The following is a 26918-nucleotide window of genomic DNA, read 5'->3' as shown; positions in this document are numbered from 1 at the left end:
TCTTTGAGATTACTATTTTGGGGGACTTCCAGGAGCAGTTTCACTAGGGCTTCTTCTGTTTCTTGTGAATAAAGTCAGAACTCCGTGTTAATTAACAATTGTGGAGGAAGATCCTTCTCTGAGCCCCTTGGGTCTCTTCAGAGACTCTTTCTTGTAGCCCTTTGAAGTCTGCTCTTGTGCTCCATTGGCATCCCTTGCAGCCAGCATCTGCAAGAGGAACTAAAACAAAACACTATATATATATATATATATATATATATATATACACATATATACACACACACATACATATATATATACACACACACATACATATATATATACATACATACACACATATACATATATATACACATATACATACACACACATACACACACACATATACACATATACACACACACACACACACACTCTCAATTACTAGCAATGCACTTAAATGGCTGACTGTTTAATACAAAAATATTTTAAAGGAATTGCAGGGGATCAAGAAACCAATGTGATTTGTGTTTACATATAGATTTTTTTTATGGAAAGCAGTTTAGACCTGATGGAATGGTGCCCGATAGCCCACGATAATGAGATTTTCTGTATACGCACGGTTACCATACTGGTAACAACAGAAGTGCAAGCTTCCCTTACGCTTACACCTTTTAAAAATCCTGTCCAGATGACAGCAGCACTGTTCCAACAAGCTATTAACAGACGGGTTTAAGCTGTTTCCCTGAGCAGTGCGTATTTTTAGTTTGTTTTCTAAACGAGAACTGATCTATCAAAGCTGTGTTAACTGCCCGGAGGACAAATGCAGGCCTAATGATATTAGCAGTCTGGCTGTGTGGAGTAGCATAAACTTGCATCAGGGTTTTGAATCTGGCCCCCGAGCTAAGAGCACTGTTCCTGGCTTGCTTGAGCAGAACCAAACCACACTAAAGCATGGTACCCGGATATGTTACACCTTGTTGTGCGGATGGGGCCCATAAATTACACCCCTAGCTAGTGCATAGCATGGCTGTATAACCAGCTTCTCGTATGGGTCTGAGACTAAAAATCCCCGTCCACGTGGGTCAGGGAGCCTGTGCTAGAAACAACGGTGCCTGAGCAGAGCTACAGCAAGCACGGCTCTGATTCCTGAATGCACAGGCCGAGGGCACCACGGCCCATGCTGTTGTGATCATGTCGACCAGCTGTTACACTCTCACTGACTTACCTCAGGCTTCCGGTAGCCCTTCCTTTCGAGGAATTCCTTAAACGCGTGTGTTCCGTGGAGCTGCAGGAGCTCTGCCTCCTAGGGGAATTTCCAAACCAAACTTGAACAGCTTCATATGAAGGGAAAACTTAAAGTAAGCTTGTGAAACTTATTTTTATTTACACCCTCATTGAGTCCACCACAAAGGGGATTTCTGTGAAATTCTCATCGCTACAACAAACACCAATTAACCATTAGGCATCTTAATTAGCTTAACCGATTTCTGATTTGCTGCTTTTATAGAGATCTGTATCAGAGGGGTAGCGGGTAGCTGTGTTAGTCTGGAGCTGTAAAAAGCAACAGAGAGTCCTGTGGCACCTTTAAGACTAACAGATGTATTGGAGCATAAGCTTTCGTGGGTGAATACCCACTTCGTCAGACGCATGTCACAGGCTTATGCTCCAATACATCTGTTAGTCTTAAAGGTGCCACAGGACTCTCTGTTGCTTTTTATAGAGATCTGGTTACTTCACAACCCTGAAGTGTGATTTTTTAAAGACAGATCATAATCAAATTTACGGTCACCTAATTTGACCTCCTGTATAACACAGGCCATAGAAATCACCCAGGAATTCTTGCAGAAGAGGAAATTATTCTTCCTTACTATGTAAGTGAACACTATCGAGCCCAATAACGTGGTTGAACTGTACAGTACCTTGTTTTTCAAGAAATGCCTTATCAAATCAAGGATCAACAGATTTTGTAAAGCTTTCAGATGAAGCAGACTTCCCATCCTGCTCCTAACAGGATCTGTTTCAAACTTACCTCTCCCCGGGCTTTGCCTTTATTGTTGTCTTAAACAGTACTAACAAACCCGAATCTTATCCTCCGCCTAAGCATTCTATTGACCTTCGTTGTCTCCACCAATTTTTCCTTGCAGGATTCCTCTGTCTCTAACCTTCATTCTCAGAGACATTCAAACCCTCTTGTACTCCTGATCTGAAGCTAACAGAACCCATCTGGTCTGACATCAGAGTGAGTCAAAAGAAGCCCTTTGCATCTTTATCAAGGGTCCTAGAATCTGATGCTCTCTGACAGCTTTAAAGTAGAAAACAACGAGACTGCCACTTATTCATTGTAATTCAACAAACCAAGATTGTATAACAATCATTGTTTTAAAAATCTGGTTCCCTCTTTCAAAGTGAGCAATTGCTAAATTCTTGAATTGAACTTCGGAAGCACTGCCCTCTAGTGGGCCAAGAGTATCTTTACTGTTCCTTAAACATAAAACTAGGGAGTCTGGGGGATGTGAGCACCGCTTTGACACCTGTTTGAGAACAAAATGTAAATACAGTGGTTACAAAATGAGCCCCTCTGCTGTTCACCATCAGTCTGATAATAATGCTCGACCTTCTGTAGCACTTCATCATAGCATTTTTTATGACTCATCACATCCCCTAATGTATGTAAGGGGTAGTTGTCTGTTTATATCCGTGATGAATTTGAACCCTTGTTTATATGGGTGGATACTGCAGCCAAAACCCAATGCTTTCTGGGTTGACATGTCACATGCCTGATCCCTCCCAGGGAATGGAATTTTTGCCACATTGGAAAGTATCTGGTTAATCTGCTTATTTACTGAAGCAAAATGCTCTCACCTGCATTAAAGAATCACTTGAATTAAAACAAAATCCTTCAAAATAACTGCTGGTCTGTGCGTAGCTGCCTTTTACAATCGCAGCCATATACAGGCATTGCTGTGCCACCATTTATTGTGGGCTAAATTAACTGCCATGTCTGGACCACAACGGTGAGTAGGGTGGATAATATAAACCATTCCCCTCACTGTGACTGTGTCAGACAATATATGGTGAGCAGGCGTATCCCAGTAACAGTGTAAGCCCATTCACTTGGTTGGGAACTACACCACCGAGATTCCAGGGGTGCTTGCAGTACCTTTTCACTAAACTGGTTCCTTAAATTCTGAACGGTATCCACTGCTGTGTTTGGATCCTCTAAAGGTTCATTTGCTCTTTGTTTTCTCCATGTTTTTGGTTCAAGGTACCAGGCTCCATACCTGATCTTCTCCCATTTTGGTTGGGATGGATCCTGTAAAAAGATAATTGGTAATACTCTCTAGTCATGTTTGCGTTTGCCTCTCCTCCCACCATGTGTATGTGAACCACTGCTTTTTTCTGGGTGGAATGTCAGACCTTATGAATGGATGGGATCCCGCACTCATTGAATGTGAGATGGATCGAGTACAGCTGATTGTCTCCCATTGGTCTCTACAGCAGGTATAAGTCCTAGCCCCGCTATAAGTGTGAATGTTTCATTGGTTATCTCTAATAATTACCTGCTTGCATTCATTTTTCTTTGTATTGCAAACAGCATTAGGTAAGGATCCACACAAGACAGCAATCCTCTCACAGAACCTCTCCCTTCATTCCAGGCAGGCAACCACAGCTTGGTTCTCATCTCAGACTTGTTAATTTTGTGGATGACCAGGGACGTCTCAGAGGATCACAGCTCTGGAGTCACTGACCTAGTGAATGTCTTTCCATCATAGTCTCTAAAGCAAAACTAGCAACAGTTTTGGAGAAGCAGTAATCTCTCCGTAGCTACATTTGTGATTTGCTTTCTGTTATAAGCCTAGATCCAGCCCACCTTTGCCCTCTCCACTAAAATTGTCAGAAATGTCACTTCCTCTTCAGGTTTGACACAAGTGGTCTGTGGCTAGTAGATAACGTTTTGCCCAAGTTTTAGGTGATTAAGATGAAAGCGTGTAGCAAGAAAAGCCATGAACAGGAGGGGTAAGAATTTGTAAGTTAAAAGGTGGTCATCCTGTACTTTTAACTTGCACTTGCTCCCCAGTCCTCAGTCTGTGAGTTACACCAGCATAGGTTTAAGAGGGTCTAAATATACCATCTCACACCACTGCTGAATTTGGCCCATTGGCTGGGAGCCTGCAATTCTGGACCTGATCCAAAGCTTACTGAGTTCAACTACAGTCTTTCAATTAACATCAATGGGCGTTGGATCAGGTACTTTATACAAGCAAAACATCTGCGAGTCAGTGGCAGTTTGGCCGGTAAAGGGACTGTACGGTTAGGCCCTAAATGATGTTCCCAGTTCCCATCTTGCCCTTTTTCTAGAGTATTGCCCCAAGCAAAAATAAGGGTCCACAAATGTTCAAAACAGACAGCGATTTTGAGTGCCTCAATTTTTGGTGCCCAGCTTCAAACACCTTAGAGGAACCTGTTTTGAAGAAGGCGGGTACTCAGCACTTCCCCTTTAACGTATCAAGATGGGCACCCAAAAATTAAAGCTCCTAAAATAAATAGAAACATCTGAAAATGTAGGTCCAGGCCTGTTTACCTTGGCAAGGCATGGGTGGCACCTGGTACAAAGAGGACTCTTGACAGCAGTTGGTGGAGGTGAAACACCCAGATACTTTCTCAGCTCTGCTGGCACATTGCTTAATTCCACAACATGGATGGGCACAGACAGCACCAGTTTGGTTTCATATCCAGTGTCAAACAAGCTCAGAATGGTGGCTTCATCCACTTTGTATTTTTCTCCTCCCTGCAGTAATAACCCAATTGCACAGCATAAGAGGGGGAAAAGCAGCTTCTCTCCCTGTCATTCTGGTTTGGCTAGTTCAGCACTCATATCCCCAGACCCCATCTTCCTTAGGATAGCCAAGGTATATCTCTCGAGCCACAACGGATTTCTGCTGGTTCTATTGATTTTTACATGTTTAAAATGTGCCCGTCATAGTAATCTGTAGCCACATTTAAAGTTGATTTAACAACCATACATGAATTGGTGAACTAATGTTGATCAAATAAATGGACGTGACTCCAGAATGGAGCAACTATATGAAATCTGACAAGTACACTATGTCCCCCTCCTGCAGGGAAATGCTCTGAGTAAACAAATTGACTTGACAGTATTCCAGAATAAGTCATTTGTAGTTTGCTTGCTTTCCAACTGGTTGAGCTCAGTTATGCCCCAAACGTTCCTGTACATTAGGATGAATGTTTTCAGACTTGGGTGCCAGGTTCTCAAGTCTGGAGAACATTGGCCTCAGTCTTGATCATTGCATTTCTGGAATGAGAGTGTGGGGTTTTACAGGTTCTTTTACTTACCAAAGAAGCCACCCAGTCACAAAACTCCTTAGTCACTCGCCTTACGTTCTCATCCAGGGGAGGAACGTAGCTCAGACTGGCCTCCTTTTCCCTTGCTGCTACCTCTTTCTTGGACAGGTAGGTGTACTGTGGATTCTTGCCTTTGGAGTCCTTGCTGCTTAAGATATTAATGTTATAAAATAACATCTAAAATGTCTTTGATTAGCACAAACAAGACCCAGTAATAACTGGCACGGCACAGTCACTACTACAGAGGATCACATAAAACGTTCACCTATGGAGGACTTGGTTCAAATTGGTCTCACAAACATAGGGAAGCCACCTATCCTGCATCTAGCGAAAGTCCCACGGTTTGAAGGCCAGGCCTATGTTCAGATCTGCATTTTTCTGGGGGGAAAAAGTAATCTGGCTAAAAACAAACAACCCTTTAAACTGGCAAACGATACATGTCTGTCACTACACCATTCTGACACTGGAACCTTCATCCTCCCTTACCTGCTTGTTGTATCACTACTGAATGTCTTGTCTTGGTTTAGACTGTGAACTCTTCTGGAGTTGGACTGTCTCCTTGTGGTTTTGTACAGCACCCAGCACAATGTGACCACATTCCTGATAGCAGCCTCTGGGCAAAACTAACTAGTGTATTCTAGGACATCAGTTTATAGTCAGTATAATCTGAAGCAGGGGTAGGCAACCTATGGCACGTGTGCCAAAGGCAGCATGCGAGCTGATTTTCAGTGGCACTCACACTGCCCGGGTCCTGGCCACCAGTCCGGGGGGCTCTGCATTTTAATTTAATTTTAAATGAAGCTTCTTAAACATTTTAAAAACCTTATTTACTTTACATACAACAATAGTTTAGTTATATATTATAGACTTATAGAAAGAGACCTTCTAAAAATGTTAAAATGTATGACTGGCATGCAAAACCTTAAATTAGAGTGAATGAATGAAGACTCGGCACACCAATTCTGAAAGGTTGCCAATGCCTGATCTGAAGGATGCAAGTAAGGGTATTTTGTGATCATAGAACCATAGAATATTAGGTTTGGAAGAGACCTCAGGAGGTCATCTAGTCCAATCCCCTGCTCAAAGCAAGACCAACACCAACTAAAAATACTGTCCCTTTGGTATCAGATTTTGTTAAAAAGGTTGACCCAAGAAATATTTTTTCAGTAAAAGACATGAGGTGTTTCTCAGAACACTGACCACCTCAAGATATATTATGTGGGTCTAGAGGACTCCCAAACTCTTTTTGGACACACCAGTCAAAAATACTGTACAAAGGTTACACATATGGAAAGGAAATGTGACAACTGTCCTTTTCTGCACAGGAAAGTACGGGGATTGACATAGCCGGGGGCTATGTGTCAGGATTAAGATGTATTTGCAGAAGAGCGTAATGTGGGGAAACTTGCTTTGGGCCATGTGCCAAGTTCTGTGCTGACTTGTGTCCCATGAAACACCACTGACTTTGTCAGGGTTACCTGGGGTGTACATCAGCAGAGAATTCACCTGTGTCTGGCCCTAGGTGGCACCGTTACCATATCACCTGTGTAAATAGACACTTGAAAGGTCATGCGTTGGCCATGTTTGTTCTCCACCTATCTGGGGAACATGGGTTCCCACTGTCACTCCCTGACCCAGTTCTTCCGCATGGCTGTGAAACATGCTCCGACAGGCAAGACGCTCTGAAGGTGAATTGGCACAGAGCATGAAGTACCCCCAGCCTTAGAAACAGGCAACTCCTCTCTTTCAATACAGCTACATTCAGAGGAGAGAGATTGTACTGGATTGAACCCAGGCCCAGCAGCAGAAGGTGGATTCAGGTGGCCCTGGTGCTGCTCGCACTGTCCTGTCCAGTACTCACAGGGCTGATGACCTGGGACATGCTTCTTTACTTTTCCCATCCTCCAGCTGATACTGCACTTGCTGAGGGGTGTGGCTGTCCCGGTCACAATCCTCGTATCCACCTTCGCTATTCAAGCGCATCTCAGGATCCAGGATGCCCACAACCTCTTCGAAAAGCTGAGAGCCAAACAAGAACAGAGCACGGTATTCACACCAGCGCAGTTCCCATGGAGACTGCGTAAGGGGGCACATTACAAACAGAGCTCCTGGACAGCATAGCGATGACCAGACGGAATCAGTCCTATTGTCCACTCACCTGTCCCAGACACCAGATGCCTCAGAGGAAGGTGCAAGAAACCCCTGAGTTGGCAGATGTGGGATAATCTGCCCCCATGAAGGACTCATACAATCCCCCAATAGTTAGAGATTGGTGTCATACCTGAAGCATAAGGTTTAACATCCCTTCCAAAACCTTGTTTAGCATTAACTACTGTATCTCTGGATAGTTATCTATATAAATGTCCAGTCCTTCTTTGACTCATGCTAAGCTCTTGGCCTGAACAGTATACTGTGACAATGAGTTCCACAGTCTAATGATACATTGTGCGAAATATTTTTCTTTCATTGGTTTTGAATTTACTGCCTTTAATCTCATCAAAAGTCCCTCTGTTTCATAACCCAAGGACAGAAGTTGAGTCTACGCTGTGACCTGGGGTCTCACTGATCAGACCCAAGATTCCTCATTTACCTCACAAATTTCAAAGAGTTTGCCTGACACACTAAATACACTCTCCTGATGCTCTTACTGCTTCTTATCCTTACCCCAGTATGTTCCCTCATAGCATTCTGCCCTGACGAGGAATATGCTTGCCATGAATTCCTCTCTCCCTTGCCCCTCTCCCAACACGAGACTAACCCTGTCCCTTTGCCTGGTCCCTTCCTCTCCAAATGACCATGTTAACTCTCCCACTCACCTTCACTGTCTGCCCCCAGCTTGCCTGTACAGAGTCCCTCTGAGCTCTATAGCAGAAGCTCCCTGCCCCAAACCAGAGGTAGAACTGTGTGCTGACTACTCTCTGCTGCTTCTTTGCATGAAGCAGGGAATGGGTAGGGACAGAGGCTGGAGGAAGATGGGGCTGTTCGAGAGACAGGCTGGGGAAGAATGGGAGTTGGATCAGGTCAGGACTTGCTCTGGTATCTTGGTCAAACTCTTACCTCTTTAATTTTGAGCAGAGACACTTACTGTCGTGGAATATCTGGTTATATTTGATGTCTGGTAATAAAACTTAATTTTGGCTACACACTCTGCCTAAATACAGCCCCGTGTGCTTGACTTCTAAGCAGCCCTTTAAAAATAATGCTTTCTCATGTTACATTTTGACAAATGAATGGGGACAGGTTCACTGACTGCAAATAATGTGACAAAACTCAAAACTGACGCCAGTTCAGATCTCTCGCTATGTTTAAGATCATTCACCTTGCCATGAGGAGTCACATATTCTGAAGATTTTCTATATAAGGAACAGCTGACAACTGAATTATTTGTGTTTAAACTTGCCAGAAAGACACTTGTCTGAAAGAAGAACAGCAGTAATCATGGAACCTTTACCTCTGGAGGGATGCTTTCTTCCAGATGAGGGTAGAGTGCTAGGGGGTGCTGGCTCAGGCAGTGTTCTGTTTGTGCAATGTGATCCCGCCTGGCTTTCTGCAATGGACTGAGCTTGGAAGGGCTGACTTGGGTTTTGGTGCACTTTTTACTTCCTTTCTGCTGGGCCATGCGTGAAGCATCAGATGCGTGATTACGCAGAACAATCGGTACAGGCCCCTTTGTGCCACAGATGATGATGTTGTCAGATGGTGGAGGGAAGCCGCTTCTGAAATCATCCAGGCCGCTTTTCAAGAATCTCCAGCGCTGGCTGTTAAGGGAATCCGAGAACTTCCGTTTGTTGCGTTCTTGAAAGTACTTAGATGGCATTTTCTCCTGGTACCTGAAAGCAAACACTTCTGGTCGGTGCTGGAAGTAATGGGGCTTTTAATGAAGCACATGAACATCACTGGAGTCTCTCTGGTGTTCTTATTTGCAGTGTTGTTAAACATTCAAATTCCAAATGGCTAGGCAACTCCCCCATGTTGGCACACATTGTCCAGGGGGCAAGCCTGCTCCATCACTCAACCTCAGAGAAAAGCCTGGCCCTAAGAACGGCTCTAGGGGAAGCTGGTAGTGATCCTATAAAGTAGAGCTGGCCAAATGACAGAATTGCCATTCTGGGGAAATGTTGAAATTTGGTTTAAAAAAAGTCAAAATCTGGGAATTTTTTGCAAAATGAAATATTCTGAAATATTTCATTTTTATCAAAAGCCTTGATTTAGATAAGGTTGAAACATTTTGTTTCTACTTTATCATTTCTACTGATATATTATGGTTTATATGTTTATTTAATGTATAGTATATTATATACTGTAAAACCGCAGTGTTACGAACACCAGAGTTACGAACTGACCAGTCAACCACACTCCTCATTCGGAACTGGAAGTACGCAAGGCAGCAGCAGAGACCAAAAAAAGAAAAGAAAAAAAAAAAAAGCAAATACAGTATAGTACTCTGTTAAATGTAAACTACTAAAAATAATAAAGGGAAAGCAGCATTTTTCTTATTCATAGTAAAGTTTCAAAGCTGTTTGAAGTCAATGTTCAGTTGTAAACTTCTGAAAGAACAACCATAACATTTTGTGCAGAATTATGAACATTTCAGAGTTACGAACAACCTCCATTCCCGTCATGTTCATAACTCTGAGGTTCTACTGTACTATCAAAATGGAAGTGATAGTCGAACCAAAATGATAAAGTCAAAATGAAATGTTGTGATAATTCTAGCTAAAGTTTTGTGGAAATTTATACATTCCCATGACACTTTGAGATTTTGTCAAATGTGCATTTTTTTTTAAATGGAAAACTGTTGGTTGGAAAATTTTTCACCAGTTCTACTATTCAGGTTGTCATTATGGCTCATTACTATGTGACTTCAATTGCCCAGAACTGGCAAATTCTAACTGCTCAGGCTGAAATCATTCACTCATGGTCTATGCCTCAAACTGATTTTTTTTTTTTTTTTTTTTAATTTTTCACTGAAAATGATTTAGTCATTTCTAAGAACAAGATCAGGGAAAACAGGTAGTTTTACCAATTTAAAGTTTATTTGTTGTTTTTTTTAATAGCTTTAGGGCAATTTTTTTCAAACACACCAAGGTCCCATTTTCAAAGCAGACTTAGACAATGAGGAACCTAAGTGCCATTAACTTTCCATGAGGTTTAAGTGATTTTACAATTGCTGCCCATAATGCCTCCATGGATTGGAACAGAACTTGCAAATTGGCAGGAAGATGGTCCTGCGGCATGATCCTCGTCTGCCAAAGCCCAGAAGGTCTATCAAACAGATTGCATATAATCTACATTTTAAAAAAAGTTTCCAGGAAACATCCAATTTACTCTGAGCATCAGACAATTTAATTCCAGAAGTATGTTACAATAATTAGTTAGAATACCATGGTATTTTCAATTTGATTGTGAGCTGAAACTGCAAAAATCAAAATACATACCTTACGTGTTGCACAACTCAGGGTAAAACTCTCACATGCAAGATGGCATCTAGCTTTGTCACTGGTGCATGGACTGGATTTATAAAATGCTCCCCATTCAATGACAGTGCAAATAAGTGTGTAGCTACGGTTTTTAAAAACACAAACTCTTGCAGTGTTGCCTCAGGGCAGGCAGGCTCAAATGATAAGCTCCCAGTGCATCTTGCATACTGTAGGCATGTTTGGAGCTGGTTGTTGTGGAAACCAAATCCCATAGACTCACAAGTCCTCTCTCTCTCGCACACACACAGAATTCTTGAACAGTTTGTTGTGAAATGCAACGTACGAATTAAAAGCTAAATTTGATTTCACCACACCAGTAGAGTTCTCATGCATGAAGTGTTATCATTAAAAACTTGACTAGAAAGTCGTCCCTAATGTTTATAAAATGAAATAATGTTCTCCCTCAGTGATGTTTTGCTTCACACAATTATGCTAAATTGTCTTCAGTGTTGCTCTGCACAAGTGGGGGAATGTTCATTTAAAGAATAAAACAAACAATTTCTGATCCGGGAATGACTTAAAGGGAAAATGCTATCACTGACTCAAGGACTTGAATGGGAACTACTTGTGTAAGTAAGGACTACTCTTGTGAGCAAATGTCACAGAATGAAGCCCAAAAGGGAGTATTAAGTTGGCAGTAGGCCACATCCAGCTTGTTCCTGACCACTGCAGCTCCCCTTGTATATAGAAACTAGACAATCATGTGACCTAAAATAATTATGTACATATTACAAATACACACATTAAAGGTGTCATATAGCTGTTGTGCACATGGCTATAGCGGAGCTTTGGAATCCAATGATGTGCATACTACAAACACACAGATGAAAGTGTACTGTTGCACAGATGTTTTGCACATGTACACAGTGGGGATTCTGCATTTGGGTACCACTGCATAGAGTTGCTGCCTACACTGTCACTTACTGGCATGCTACTGCTGCATCCCCAATGGTAATATAGTACCAATACATAACAGTGCATCAGTCCTTGGAGACAGAGAGCTCAAGGTAAATCGTAGGGAGCAGGTTATACCTCTGCAGCCACAGCAGCTGACAGTCACTGCTGGAGCAGAAGTAGCCTCAAGTAGGTAATTTTGAGTTTTGTGGCAGAAACTGGTAACTCGGATTGGGGCCTCACACTGGCTTTCTGAGAGAGAGCAGGGTGGGTTGGAACTCTCATCTCTCTCTCCTCCCTGAGGGACCAAACAGCTACTGTGCTGTCAGCTAGCCTAGCCTTTTACCAGACCAAGGCAGCGGGGCAGGCTGGGAGTTGTAGTCTCAGGGGCTAGGTGTATGAGGCACTCCCTTCCTTCAGTGCAAGGAGAGCGCTGAAGTCACTGCTGGGGAAAAAAGGCCAGTAAGTGTGTGTTTTCTGTATACACCAAGGGAAGACAATTTCAGAGACTAGGGAAGGAAAATAGCTTTGTAGAGGGAGGGATATCTGTTTATTTTTTTTAAAAGAATGCCACCACATTTCAAATATTCAGTAAATCAGTCACTACATTTTAAAATAGCTGTTTATTTCGAAGGTCAAGCAGTTTCACAAACCATAGCCATACAAGAGTTGCATGACTATTACAGATGAACACCACGTTTTCTTTAGAGAAAGATTATTCAAAGTTTTTCTTTTTGGCGGAGTAAGAAGTGGCAGGAAGATGCTTCCTGTATAACTACGGTTGCCAACTGTCTAATCACACAAACCCAAACACCCTTGCCCCGCCCACTGCAGCCTTCCCTAACGCCCCGCCCCTTCTCAAAGGTCCCACCCACTCCATCCCCTCTCCTTCCGTCGCTCGCTCTCCTCCATCCTTACTCACTTTCACTGGGATGGGGCAGGGGGCTGGGTTTGGAGTGTAGGAGGGGGCTCCAGGCTGGGGTAGGGGGTTGGGGTGCAGGAGGGGGTACAGGGAGTAGGCTCTGGCCAGGAGGCACTTACCTCGGGTGGCTCCGGGCAGCAGTGCTGCAGGCTAAGGCAGGCTCCCTGCCTGCCCTGGCCCCACACCACTCCAGGAAGCAGCCGCCATGTCCTCCCCCTGGGGGAGGAGCAGGGGTCTCTGCGCACTGCCCGCGCCCGCAAGCGCCGCCCTCACAGCTCCCATTGGCTGCAGTTCCCAGCCAATGGGAGCTGTGGAGTCGGTGCTCAGGGCACGGACAGTGCACGGAGACCTCTGTCCCACCCCAGGGGCCACAGCGAGGGACGTGCCGGCTGCTTCCGGTAGTGGCGCGGGGCCAGAGCAGGCAGGGAGCCTGCCTTAGCTCTGCTGCACTGCCAGACTTTAAGCGGGCTAAAAATCTCCCGGACTGGCTTCAGTAGCCTCTGGGATATATGGCCTGATTCTGGGAGACTCCTGGCGAAACCAGGAGGGTTGGCAACCCTCTGTATAACCCAGGACTGATTGTTTCTAGATCTTATACTGAAAGAATTTTCTCTTTGCTTGCATTTACAAATGGAAGACTATTTATATTCAAAGATGGGTTTCAAATGCAGTAGATGAGCATATGGTGACTACTGAATAGTAGTTCCTTAAAATTCAGAGGTCCATTTTTGTGTTGACATGCATCGGGTGAATGAAGCTGCAATTTAGAAGCAACAACTGATTCCCGCAACTGAAGAAATGCTCCATGTCATATAGCAACTGTTTCCACCAAGCTGGATTCAAAATGGGGTTTTCACTGACTCAAACTATTACCGCAGTCCAGAGGAATTGTAAGTCAACAGGGGTTTTACAGCGAGAAATGGTTCTTCATCTGCTCTAGCAGTGGACCAGCACATTATAACAACATGTTTTGCAAGAGCACAATCGGATCCAGAGCATCTAATGTCATAATAGTTTTGGACAAGGATAGCAACTTCAGATGTTTCTCTCCCTTCAAAAGGTGTTTAAGGGAGGAATCTTTATGACCAGGGCCGGCTCCAGGGTTTTGGCCGCCCCAAGCAGCCAAACAAACAAACAAACAAAAAGCCACAATTGCGATCTGCGGCGGCAATTCGGCGGGAGGTCCTTTGCTCCGAGCAGGAGTGAGGGGCCATCCGCCGAATTGCCGCCAAACAGCTGGACGTGCCGCCCCTCTCCGAAGTGGCCGCCCCAAGCACCTGCTTGGTAAGCTGGTGCCTGGAGCCGGCCCTGTTTATGACACTAAAGTAGTACACATCTGTCACCTCCAATTGTATTTTCCAATGGGAGGAAAATAATGGAGCAGAAGTTATCTAGGCTAATACCGGTACCAACATGGAAAAGTGTGGGAAAATGTCGTGACATTAGGATTTAGGACTCCAGTGACATCTCACTCTCTGCACGGGGGGTTTCTTTCAGAAAAAGACAAAGCAAAGGGCAGCTTCCTAACTGCTCAGAGTCCTCCAAGACCCCCGCAGTGCCCTGTGTCATGTCAAAACAAGGTGTGACTTCCATGATTAAAAACAATTTCTAATTGGGAATGAAGGTGCCCAGCAGGAATGGTTTGGGACAGTCCGGGGACTAACTAGCTCGCACTTAAATCTCCTCTCAAACATCACTGAAATGGTACAACACGGAACAGCTAGCTGTCTCCAAAGCTACTGAGAGAAGACACTGAAGCCTACTCCATATGGGTGAGGGCTGTGATTGCTTGTGAGTGATGATATCCCTCCAAGCAGCTCTCAGGCGGCTTCCGCAGGTTTTCCTGAAGCCCATGAAATACAGAGGAATCAGGGGAAGATAAAACAGGCTACAAACCAGTAATTGGAGCTCCTAAAATATACCCTGCTTTCCTCCCTCCCCACATCTACACTCCTGGATATTATGCGGTACAAATCTCTGTTGAATGATTGTGTCCTTAAGCCAAGGACCTCACTTGGGACATGAAAACCATTTTCTGCCCAGCTCTACTGTCAACCCTGCAACTAAGGTCTGGCTCATCCTGTCTCTTCCTGCAGATTACCGGTAGATGGCAGCAGAGAACGCCTTTCCCTATGATCTTCAGGCCACAGGGCTACATAGTCATAGATAATCTGTTGGAAAACGACGAAGCATGGTATAATGGGTTATCATTGTGTAACTTTGGGGCTAATACTGCACAAAGGCCCCAAGAATCAACTGCAGCCACTTTTTCAGTTTGGAACCTCGCCTTTAGCCAGAAAGCAGCAGGAATTTTGGCTGCAGGTTGATTGCATGGTGGCCTGCACTCGCCATGTCACAGTACTGTCTTTGGACGTTGGTGGTATTTTATAGGGGCAGCAGTGGCATGTGCTGCTCCACCACATCCTGTTAGTAATGCCGTCATGTTGTCCACACTGCTTATTTGAGAGGTTTCTCTGCTGATATCGTAGAGAACCTCCATATCTGAAGATCGTTCCACTATCTGCCACCCACTGACGTGCATGCTTACGGGCACTGGAAGGGAAAGTTGGTAGCAGAAAAAGAAGAGCTTGCATGGATGATGTGGTATTCTGGGTGGATCAAAAGGACTGTTCATCCAAAGTTTAGCAGAGGACCATACTGAAGGGCCGCCATGGTTGCAAACCTCCAGTGACAAAGCTGCCATATAACAAGAAAATAAAGCATATGAGAAAAAAAGTTGTTAAAATACAAGCTTTTGCTTTAGCGCTACAGCCTCCAGTTCCTCCCTCTCGACTCAGTCGAGCCATCCAAAGTGTCTGCTCCAGGTACTGTCCTTTTTGGAACCTTCCTCCACCTTCACGCCAGGCACCATCCACAAAATGCAAAGACCCAGGTTGAGAGACCATCTTGACAGAGAGACTCCTCTCAGGAGAGGCGTTAGTTCTGGGGTTTGTTGGTGCTAAGGAGGCACAGCTAGAGTGGAGGAGAGGGTTGTGTAGTTTGATCTGTATGTGTTGTGGTTCATGCTCATCCTGACCAATTCTGGGACTAGTTTCACAGCTGTGAGCCATGTGCCAAGCAAGCTGTTAATTATGATGGAATAAGTGGGCCCAGAAAGTCAGATGTTAACATGACCCTGTTGCCGTAGAACACTAAACAGTCAAACACGGTTTGAGGTTTTGGGTACAAAGGTCTCAGCCTGCTCAGTTCAATGGCAACAGCTACCTTTACAAAACCAAAACTTTATAACCTTTTATTAGAGAGAAAGAGAGCAGTTAAAGCAATTAAAATTGTAAAGCATTAAGTGAGGTTTTAGTTTAACAATACCCCTTGAATGTTCATTCGCTTTAGCTATCGAGAGTTTTTAAATAAGGAAACACAGATTCGTCAGTCATTTAGATCAGTGGCTCTCAACTTTTCTAGACTACTGTACCCCTTTCAGGAGTCTGATTTATCTTGTGCACCCCCAAGTTTCACCTCACTTAAAAACTACTTGCTTACAAAATCAGACATAAACAATGAAGCTAATGTCTGCTGCAAACTCTTCCTTGCTACCTCACTGCTAGAGAAACACAGGCACCACCAGGGCTGGTGCTTCCACTAGGCGACCCTAGGTGGTCGCCTAGGGCGGCAGGATTTGGGGGGGGGGGCCGCGGCGTTTTGCCACCCTTGGCAGAAATTCGGCAGCAGGCGGTCCTTCCGCTCCGGGTCTTCGGCTGAAATTCGGCGGCGGGTCCTTCACTCGCTCCGGGACCTGCCACTGAAGTGCCCTGAAGACACGGAGCGGAAGGAGCCCCGCTGCCGAATGCTCAGAGAAGGAACGCTGCCGCCTAGGGTGGCAAAAACCCTGGCGCCGCTACTGGGCACCACACACGGTCCGACCAGCATCTATGAAACCTGGCAAACTTGTGTTAGCATTGGGGTGTTTAAGGCATTGATTTTAGCAGCCTTGCTGGTCCCAGGCTCATAGCAGTGTTGCGAAAGATGCAGTCTTGGCCAGCTAAGCTGGGAACTTATTAAACATAAAGAAGAGATAAGGTGGGGAAGGAAAATGACACTAGAGAGGGAGCGACAGCATGATCCCATGGCTCACATTTCAGGTGTTGTTCGGGATTTAGCCAAAGCCAGTGGAGGTGGCGCTGTCATTGGTTCTCTCTCTCTGGCCCAGACTGGTCAGGATGCCTTTCAGGATCAGGACGATAAAGAACCAATGGTATCATGGTAGATTTTAGGGACCCAGGAGAAGTGGGGATGGCAGCCATGATGGTAACACTCACTCCTTCCAGTCCACCCATCTCTACCCCAGCTTCATGATTCCCCCCAAAGTCTCGTAAGGACTCCAACGAAGAGGGTGATTGATGGAATAGCCCATCCCCTCATTATTTTGTTGACCACTTAGATCTAAGTTCTGACACCCTAATTTTGATCCATTGTTTTCTGATTCCATTCTCCTTTGCTCACTACTTATGATCTTAACACAGTCGTTGGGTGGCGTCAATAGACCTTTTCGTTTGGACAAATTCAGTCTGTCTAACTTTTTGCTGACTTTTAGAAGCAATTTTTTGTAACAGGCTGAGGTGAACTGTTGTTACCTTGGGCAACTTAGAGTGCAGGTCTCTGCACAACAGCTCTGTCTCCTGCACACAAGTTTTACTCACAAGGGTAATATGTCCATTTTCCGTGCAGCGTAGCTGTGGGGGGGAAGTCATGGCCACACAGGAAAGCAGAAGCGGCTGTGGAAATCCCTGTCAGGCTCTGTAATTTCAGTTGTGAAGAGTGGAACATTGCTTGGTCCATAAGGAAACTGGGACTTCCCCACAGAGACTCAAGGATCGCTGAGAGAATTCTGTGTCTCCTTGAGCCTGGAGGGCAGCAGGCACCGGGGGCATGTCTGACCATAAAGGACACAGGTCACACAGCTACATCTTGCTGCTACTTATGTCCGATAAACAAATGACTGGGGAATTTCCTCACATACAGCTAGATTGTTCTTTTGGCTCAGGTTTCTAAGCTAGAGCTCAGAATTACAATGTTAGTTTGGGCACACGGCCCATCAGGATAATCCGCTGGCGTAATCCTACGAGACATTTTGTTTATGTTGACTGTCCACAGGCAAGGCCTCCCACAGGGGGGGGGGGGTGTGTGTGTGCCCGCAGACAGTCAACGTAAAAAAAAAGGCTCCAGTGGCCCGCCAGTGGATTACCCTGATGAGCCACGTGCCAAGGCTGCCAACCCCTGCTGTAGTTAGTGTTTCTTCCTCTTTTTAGCTTCCTGCTCTGCTGTATAATACAGTCTTGCAGACGCTGTTTGTCATTTTGAACCCTGGAAGAGGAAGGGGGAATCTGTGCAGCAAAACAAGACATCCGAATGTATTAAATTAGCTAACTAAATATAGTAGAGATAATGTTTGCCATTTGGCTGCCCTTCTAATGACTCCAGTGTCTGCACAGTGGTAAAATGCAAGAGAATGCCTTTGGAGCACCAATTGTCCTCTGGAACATGTAGTAATAATAAAATCATACTATTATAGATAAAAGTGGATGCACCTTGTTATTTACACAGGTTGTTAATGGAAGCACATTGTTACCTGATGTACTGAGAAAGTCATTATTCAGAATGTAAATATGCAGATTTTTTAACCTCAGTGCAGTTATTAATCTATAGCAGCTGACCAGAAAACAGACCTCACTCACTTCCACGATACCGCTTCCAGCTCTGGGACCGTCTCTGCCACCAGAGCTGTATTCTCTTCCAGACAGAGGGGCAGACCCTTAGCGGATGTAGATTGTCCTCGCTCCATTGACAACAATAAATCTCCAACAATTTACAGCAATTGAGGATCTACCCCAGACTACCTTACAGACCTGTGCAGTTCAGAATGCTAAATTGATGGGCCATAAAAGGCCCTTCCATGTGTTTTTGCTGTGCAGTTCATGAGTTGTAAGACCATGCTCATGAAGAAGATGCTAAATGGAGGTAGTGAATTTACCTTGGACAGGTTGCAACAACCTCATTGAGGGATGGATTATGGCTAAATGATGCCTACTTCCACCTACAAACTTTGACATATCTTTGCCAGACTCTCCCTTAGAGTCCGGTCCCCTAACACCGGAGCAGTTATTAGTCATTCAGAGCAGGTGGATGACATGAGCTTCAAAAGGCAAGCTTGCATCAGGAGTGAAGGGGCCATCTTCTAAGAACAGCCCTGTGACCCGTTATTTTATTTTGAATGCTGATGTAAGAAACATACCTTTTGAAGGAATGAATATTGAATAGTGCTGCAAGACCCATTTCAGAACATGAGTCATGTTTTTTTATCATGTGGGCCTCAGTTATTAAGTTCCCAGGTGGCGTACTGTAGAAATGCTTCACTCTCACCGATCAATGTTTGAACAAACACCCTCGTGACGCAGCTATGGACCTGATCCAAAGGCAGTGGAAAGGCGCACAGTGACTTCGGTGGGATATTGATCATGGTCTAATTAAATACTCTTATTTCACAGATGGTGAGATTCAAAAAGGGACAGGAGGGCCTAATTACTCAGCACCTGCAGCTCCCACTGACTTCAAATGGAAGTTTTGGGTACTCAGCACCTCTGAAAAAACCACACCTTAAGCAACTTTCCAAGGTGCATTTTGAAAGTTGATCTGGAATAAACATGTTATGGAAATAAAGAAGATGACTCTGACATACTTACGGGCTGAATTCTGCCCATAGATTAATGGGTGTAGTTTCCATTAACTTCAAAGGAAGTCCTGGGCACATATCTGAAGGCAGATTTTGGCCTTTTGAATCCCTTTAGCCATAATACTGCCGTATTAGCTGAACACTCACCTAGGAATCACCATTAACTTTATTCACATACTGTGCTTCTTCCATCAAGTGACAGTAATATTTCTTTTAAAAGCAGACAGCACAATAGAGCTTCGGTGGGCATTTTCTACTCCATGCTCCCCAGTCTCGGCAAGAAGCTACCTATTTTTAAATCTTGTTCTGTGATTTTTAGCTGTGTTAACTGAAACTGGGGTGACCCAAAGTTTAGTTTAAACTAGTTTTAACAAAAGGCAGAGTACGAGATTGTGCTGCAATTGAAAAAAAAAAGATTCAGAACATTCCAGGCAATTATAAATAAAAACATCTCAATTTGCCCTTTTCCTACCCACAAAAACAGAAACCCACCCACCCACTCACCCACCCACACAAAGAAGTCTTGTTCAAAGACCCTTTTCACTTCTGAATAAGAATTGTTTTGTGGGAAGTAGAAATGAACTAGTGCCAAGAGGATGAAGGCAGGGGATTTCTGGGGGGGGAGAAAGAGAGAAGCAGAGTGCAAGTGAGACCTTGCCTACACTACCACTTACTTCAGTATCACTTATGTCACTCAGGGGTGTGAATAATCCACCCCCCTGAGTGACATAAGTGACATTGACCTAAGCGTTGGTGTGGACAGCCCTATGTTGGCAGGAGAGCTTCTCCCGCCAATGTAGTTACCGCCTCTCACAGAGGTGGAGTTATGATGCTGATGGGAGATCTCTCTCCCGTTGGCATAGAGCGACTTCACCAGACGTGCTACAGACAAGGCCCTAGTGTAGACTAGCCCAGAGTTTGAAGCTGAAACTCAGAGGTGCAAGTATTTGCCAAGAGAACTAGGCAGCAGATGCAAAAGCACATTCAGGATTAAAACCTAGACTGGAAGTTAAAGGTTCTTAAGATTTTGTTCAGCAGAAGCTGAAGAATGACAACTCAGTAATTAAGGGTAACTTTTGTTTCTCACTAAGGTCAGAGAAAGGCATCTCCATACTTTAAGAGAATTATTTAGGACATTTAAGGGTACTTCTGTTCCTGCAGAATCAAGGACCAAATCCGGAGGGGGAAAAGCCATCTTCTGAGAATCCAAATCAGTAGAAGATGAACCAAATCAAGCCAGACTTAAGTGGAGGCTCCTGTTCTGTATGTCCAACCAGCTGTCTTGCCTTGTACCTGGGACTAGAGACTTAATATTAAAAGCCTAGGTGGAGTAATAGCTAGGACTTTCTATCATAATATCCATCTAAGAAGCCTTTAAAATACAAAAACTAATCTGAAAGCTGCCGTAGCCTACAAGAGAAAAGAAGAACAAATCGTTCAGTAACTTAAAAGTTTAACATCTTACTTAAATAAGGCATTGAAACATTTGTCTAGGTTGACCCTTTTTGTATCTGCAGCTGACAATGAACACTGCTAACTGAACGGAAAAAGTGACCTGTCATCTACCTTTCAGTACAACATAATATGAACTACAGAATTACAGGGTGTTCTATTGTGAGTTGCTTTTAACAGCTAGCAAAAAAAGTATAATTTCGTTTATTACATGGGTGGAAACCTGAATGCTCGATCTTAGGCTTTACTGAATGTTAATTCGTTTGGGCTTTGTCCACTAGGAAGAAATCAGCCTTTTGATAACACTAGTCAAAATGTTAATACTTTGTTTAATGTGGGTTCCAAGTGACTAATAGTCCCATAAAAGGAAACATAGGGCACTGGGAAACTCCCGCTGGCTAACAGTATTGTAACTGGTTTCAGAGTGGTAGCCGTGTTGGTTATTTTTGCTGATACAGACTAATAGTCCTTGTGGCACCTTAGAGACTAACACATGTATTTGGGCATAAGCTTTCATGGGCTAAAACCCACTTCATCCGATGTAACTCTGGCAGTAGCCACATCCAGCTATCCTCTGCCATGAGGGGTTCCAGCAATGCATGGAAGTGGTGGGGATATGAAGGTAAATGGGAAGAGAATAGGAGGTGTGAGGGAACCACACATACACAAAAATCCTCCCGGTCTCCTAACACAACAACAAGGGTTCAGTTGAAGTTAAAAGGTAGGAAATTAAAAGTCAAGAAGAGGAAATGCTTCAGTAATTAGACAGTGGAATTCACTGAGGCCAAGAACTTAACAAGGTTCCGAAAGGGACTGGCCATTTATATCGATATCAAGAATATCCAGAGTTATAATCAATGCCAACAAAAATGTGGCTGAAGCAATATTAAACTTGGGTGTGAGGGTTTAAGCCCTTCTCCAAATATTAGATCCCAGGATGAGACCTAATAGGGGGTGTATGTGTGTGTATGGGGAGAGGATTTTTCACGTCTGCCTACTGGGGGGTTCTGACACCTTCTTGTCCTCTGAAGCATCTGGGGCCAGCCACTGTCAGAGACAAGATACTGGCCTCGATGGATCTTGGGTCTGACCCAGTCTTGCAATTCCTATAATCGTCTGCACCCATTTAGCCCCGGTGATGATATACTTTAATTTCTAATGCTGAGGAGCAATTCTTACCACATATAAAATGGTAAATCTAGGGGGAGGGGAGGGAAGAAAAGAGTTTTTGTATGGAAACTAGCATGCCTCAATCAGCCGGCACATAGAGCCAGGGCCTGCCAATATAAAACGAACTAAATAATAAAATCATAAACGATCAGACCCTTGGATTGAGAGGAATAGGTAAGGATTTCTTCTAACCGGGAAAATGAAACTAGCACAGACTTGCTTATCTACGGGGAAGGAAACCGAGCTACTCAAAGATAGATGGGGTTTTCTGATGTGGGAATTCCCACCTACACACTTGTAGACTAAGTGAAAATGCCCTACAAATAGCAGTCCAGAAGCTCCCTCTGAACACCACATCTACTTGCCTCCAACTGAGCAACACGTGGAAGAGGAGCAGCAGCAGCTACAGAGCTGAACATGAAGTCTCTTATTCATCTCTCACTCCTGCTTCTTCTGGCTGCAGTTCTGGTGCAAGGTACAGTAGCATTTCCCGCGGCACAGCTTGATGTTTACATTATTCCTGCAAACTTTCATTGCTCTTCACTCCTCTTTCCTGCAATGTGTCTTAAAACGATCACCTGTCTCAAACCCTTAGCACAAACCCCCTTGTTAAACGCTTTGCAGTCTCTTACAAGTGTTATGTTAGAGATCAAACCTGCTAAGAGCTGCACAGACACAATATCAGGAAATACTTAAGGCAGTAAATAAGAGGCAGCTGTTGACTTTGTGTACTTGACAATGCAAAGCAAGCTACAAGCAAGAAAATTCACTCATTTTGTACAATCTTATTTTGTTACTGAACGTGGTTTCTCCCCTCCCCTTCTGGAAACTGGTCTCTCCCAGCAGAAAAAGTCTGATTTGTCAAGCAAAGTGTAAATTAATGCTCAGTTTATGGTAAAATAGATGTTCTTCATTACAGAGATATAATTTTACTATATATAATCATAGAAAGGGAAAGTATAGGATTAACGCCACCAGCTCCATGCAGGTGCTGATGTGCAAATGTCTCCCACGCAGCCATGATCATACCCAACTTTCATTTATTGAGGCAGTGGTTGAAATGTTATTTGGAGCCACCTCTGCTGGAAATGAAAGGGTTAAATACTGCTTAACAAGTGATTCTGGCCCAGCTTCTCAAAGGTATTTAGGTTCCTAACTTCCACTGATTTCAATTATTCGATTTCCTGAATACATTTGAAGAACCGGCTCTCTCTGCTCTGATCTGTCAGAATACAATTCAGACACAGGCAATAGGCCAAAAAAAAAAGAAAAAGAAAAAGAAATCTCTTATTTTATTTCACCTGTCACATCTGCTAAACCTACACTGACTTTGGTGGAGTTACACCCGCGTAAGAGAGGAGAATTTGACCTAGTAGTTTTATCATAATAAACAATGTTGTGCTCAAACGTATTAATAAATCTGTATTCTTTATGTCATCATAGGAATGCCAACCTCCAGCAGAGGACGCTGTCTTTGTGTAACAGCTGGTGCACCTTCAATCCACCCAAAATATATTGCAAAGGTTGAAATATATGGGCAAAGCAGCAGTTGTCAGCAAATCGAAGTGATGTAAGTGCACAATTAATACCGTGCAGCGCACATTATTTTAGTATTTATTTGGGCACTTCCTTTTCATGCTAAGTCATCTTTTCTCCTGACAGTGTCACACTGAGAGGGAGCGGGCAAAGAAAATGTCTGAACAGCAAATCCAAGCAAGCATCACGCCTGATACGGGTAAGTCATAAGGATGCTGCCTCTGTCCTGGCTTTTTCGATGCAAGTTGTAGGGAATTCAACTTTGGGATTTGAGGAAATATTTTACTTTAGTCTGTACTAAACCCTTCATAAATCCAATGTTAGACATTTGAGAGACAAGTCTCAGTGCTTGTTATCAGTCTACTACATATCTTTAGCAGCTGAGTTTCCTGGATCTCAAACCCCCGGGACTGACAGCACTGGCATTTTGGTATTGGGAGATACCGTTGGATGAGAGGATCCCCTTTTAGCACAGCGTACAGGAATCCTGGGTTTAAACCCCTTTTCTTAAATCACTGAGTCATCATTGTGCGGCTTTGTACTGGGTCTTTAAGTCAAATAAATCAAGATGCTCATTCTGGACAAGAGCTTATGAGCTCTTAACTTTAAAAAGGCCTAACTTGCATGCATTGTATTTACATAGTAGATGCAACGAGGAAGCTGATTCTCTGTCTGTATGAAGTATTATCATTGACATGAGAGGCAGCAAGCTCAGGGCCTAGATTTTAATGTCACCCCTTAGTAGAGACCTATAATATTGATGTAGAACAAATGCACAATATAACCCTTTACAAAATACACGGTAATGATTTCCATTATGCACAGAAGTATAGAAGAAGGGGGGGAAAAATGGATGGATAAGTGACTCCAGTAGGAAACTAATCCTTTGTGAGATGGTGAAGCCCAAGTATAGGAATACAAAATGGGGTAGCGGAATAAGCTTGTTTAAATAATAATTGCATGCCCTAAGCTAGAGCACATGCAGAAACACAGTGATGGCCCGTTCCAAAGGGCACCTTACAAAGCGGGACAGCTGTTCAGAAACAGGCTCCAGTGCACCTGACAGTAAACTCCAATAGGAAGTTGACCTGATCGCCTAGAATTGTTAAATGAATAGATGGACTGTGCATAGCTCAACTAAAATTTTACTTTATAGAAGAGCCAGGCCTTTGGAAACAAATGGTTAACCTAGTAACCATGTATAACAGATTCCTGCAATGGAGTCTGAATAGGAGATATGAGGCTTTCAGTCCTGGGCACTTGAAAGTTTTCTGACTGGGAAGGGAAATTTGATCATGAATGTGGCCCACGTGTAGTTGTGTGTGTTTCTGGTTTGGCATTGCCTGCCTGCTGTTTGCTCTTGTGAGCATTTGTGGGTTTTGTGGTGCACCATGCTTCCAGTTCACTGAAGCAAAGTTTTCAAGTGAAGCAGTGTCCTCTGTTGGTTACAATGGGGTTCTGAGAGTCAAGACTGCTTGGTTCTATTCCCAGTGCTACTAGCTAGTCACTGTAAACCAGGGGTAGGTAACCTATGGCACGTGTGCCGAAGGCGGCACGCGAGCTGATTTTCAGTGGCACTCACACTGCCCAGGTCCTGGCCACCGGTCCGGGGGCTCTGCATTTTTAATTTAATTTTAAGTGAAGCTTCTTAAACATTTTAAAAACCTTATTTACTTTACAGACAACAATAGTTTAGTTATATATTATAGACTTATAGAAAGAGACCTTCTAAAAACGTTAAAATGTATTACTGGCACGCGAAACCTTAAATTAGAGTGAATAAATGAAGACTCGGCCCACCACTTCTGAAAGGTTACCGACCCCTGCTGTAAACCATATTCTGACACATTCACACCCAGCAAGTATTACTCTAATCCAGAAATAATCCCGTTGACTTTAACAGACTATTCCTGGAATAAGGGGCTATTCAGCATAAGTAAGGGTATCAGAATCTGGTCCTGTGTGACATAGGGTAAAGTGCTCAACCTCCATGCCTCAGTTTCCCCACCTGTAAAGTGGGGGCATTGATATTTCCCCACCTTTGTAATGCACTTTGCTATCATGGAGATGCAATAATGGAACATGCTTCCACTGTACTTGAAGGAGGCCAGACCAGAGAACTGATAGTATTTTTCCCCCTTCCAGAAATTCTTGAGGAGAAGTAAGTAACAGCAGCGACCCGAAAGGAAGACTGTGCAAAACTACTAGTGAACATGACTGCTCATGCCATTTACCTGCTCACAACGAGGCAAGCACCCAACCAGCCGGACTCGTCACTGGAGTGCTATTCCATAGCTTCTAGCCATGAAAATACATCATGATGTGTGATCAGCCCCACAGCAGATAAAATATTTGCAACTGTTTTTCTGTGTCAACATCTGTCATCATTCTGCACACTGGTTATTTTGACTGCTATTGTTTAGCCTTGTCAGGGTTTTTGTTATCAGGGACTTGACCTCAGCCAAAGCAGATTTGCTAAGACATGAAAAAAAAGTAGGTCCTCTCTGATATGCATTTATCTTAGCGATACTGTAGAACTCCGTCCCAAAGAAACCAGTTGAGTCTTTTGGGTCAATCATTTATATTCTGTGAATATTCAGGAATAGCATTCTCCTTTTTTAAAAAATATGCAAGGGAAACCCCCATTTAGATAAAAATAGCTTGATGCAAACTAACAAAAGCCAGCAAACTCAAGGTCAGAGTTTTAAAGCTTGGTTTAACTCAAAGTACTGGTTTATTAGTTTCATAAGAGAGTTTAAGAGGAATTGTCACCCTCCGTTTTGGATTTTTATCTTCCATCAGTTTGTATCATACTGACTGTAACATTGAACAATTTGTCATGAATAGTAAGTATAGATGTACAATCATTTCAAAAGACATACTTCGAAATACATAAAGGTACATTTTGTTTTTTGTCTGAGTGTAGATTTTTTTTAACATTGAACTAATATCTTGAATTTGTACAAGTGTTTTGTAAATAAATAGATGTGTTGGATACAAGCATTGCTTTTTTCTTCTTCTAAGGAAAAAAAATACATACCTCCCCCAAACACACTGTGAATAATATTACTGGACTCATTTTGGCACAGACCCTCAACAGACATAAATCAGCTTAGCACCACTGATTTCAATGAAGCAGTGTTTGCGTTGGCTAGGGGAACTCGTCCAGTATAACAAAGAATTCAGTAAATAATTCTCCCTCTCTCCCTGCCCTGCCATTCCATTCCCAAAGCATGTCTACAGTAGCATGCTGCAACTTTCCCCTGCACTTCAGGGGCTCACAGTTCTCATGGGAGCAACATTACCAACCCCAAAGTTTAAAAATCCTGAGTTAGGATCCCCCCCGCACAAAAAATGGGTTAAAAATACCCTCCCCCCCACAAAAAATGGGTTAAAAAAAATCATGATATATTTTAAGGTAGGGGAGCAA

At 43.6% G+C, this 26918-nt stretch overlaps 2 protein-coding genes across 2 annotated transcripts; one reads left to right on the top strand and one right to left on the bottom strand.

Annotated features, from left to right (window-relative positions):
• Positions 1-87: 87 nt before the first annotated feature.
• LOC112117810 (protein FAM47E-like) lies at positions 88-15184 on the bottom strand. Its single transcript, XM_026653278.1, has 9 exons — positions 15005-15184; positions 8798-9202; positions 7208-7365; positions 5338-5494; positions 4603-4771; positions 4434-4444; positions 3143-3295; positions 1208-1285; positions 88-219 (listed from the first exon to the last, which is right to left on the bottom strand). Exons 1-9 carry the CDS (start codon positions 15182-15184, stop codon positions 88-90), a joined length of 1443 nt encoding a protein of 480 aa, XP_026509063.1.
• A 7170-nt stretch (positions 15185-22354) lies between these two features.
• Positions 22355-26414, top strand: LOC112117812 (C-X-C motif chemokine 11-like). Its single transcript, XM_026653354.2, has 4 exons — positions 22355-22427; positions 23396-23522; positions 23615-23687; positions 25634-26414. Exons 1-4 carry the CDS (start codon positions 22370-22372, stop codon positions 25655-25657), a joined length of 282 nt encoding a protein of 93 aa, XP_026509139.1. The 5' UTR covers positions 22355-22369; the 3' UTR covers positions 25658-26414.
• Positions 26415-26918: the final 504 nt, after the last annotated feature.

The sequence above is a fragment of the Terrapene carolina genome, unplaced genomic scaffold (assembly GCF_002925995.2).
Source record: "Terrapene carolina triunguis isolate 2854851 unplaced genomic scaffold, T_m_triunguis-2.0 Scaffold136, whole genome shotgun sequence".
In the NCBI taxonomy this organism is placed as follows: Eukaryota; Metazoa; Chordata; order Testudines; family Emydidae; genus Terrapene; species Terrapene triunguis.
Note: the sequence above shows the minus strand (reverse complement) of the source record. Positions and strands in the feature narration are given on the sequence as shown.

Excerpts from the sequence above, each read along its gene's own strand:
- LOC112117810 (XM_026653278.1), bottom strand. The coding sequence starts at position 15,184 with ATGCACGTCAGTGGGTGGCAGATAGTGGAACGATCTTCAGATATGGAG. Across the intron at positions 4,772-5,337 it reads GTGACTGGGTGGCTTCTTTG|GGAGGAGAAAAATACAAAGT; the intron begins GTAAGTAAAAGA and ends TTATTACTGCAG. Across the intron at positions 220-1,207 it reads AGGGCTACCGGAAGCCTGAG|TTCCTCTTGCAGATGCTGGC; the intron begins GTAAGTCAGTGA and ends GTTTTGTTTTAG.
- LOC112117812 (XM_026653354.2), top strand. The coding sequence starts at position 22,370 with ATGAAGTCTCTTATTCATCTCTCACTCCTGCTTCTTCTGGCTGCAGTT. Across the intron at positions 22,428-23,395 it reads GGCTGCAGTTCTGGTGCAAG|GAATGCCAACCTCCAGCAGA; the intron begins GTACAGTAGCAT and ends ATGTCATCATAG. Across the intron at positions 23,688-25,633 it reads AAGCATCACGCCTGATACGG|AAATTCTTGAGGAGAAGTAA; the intron begins GTAAGTCATAAG and ends TCCCCCTTCCAG.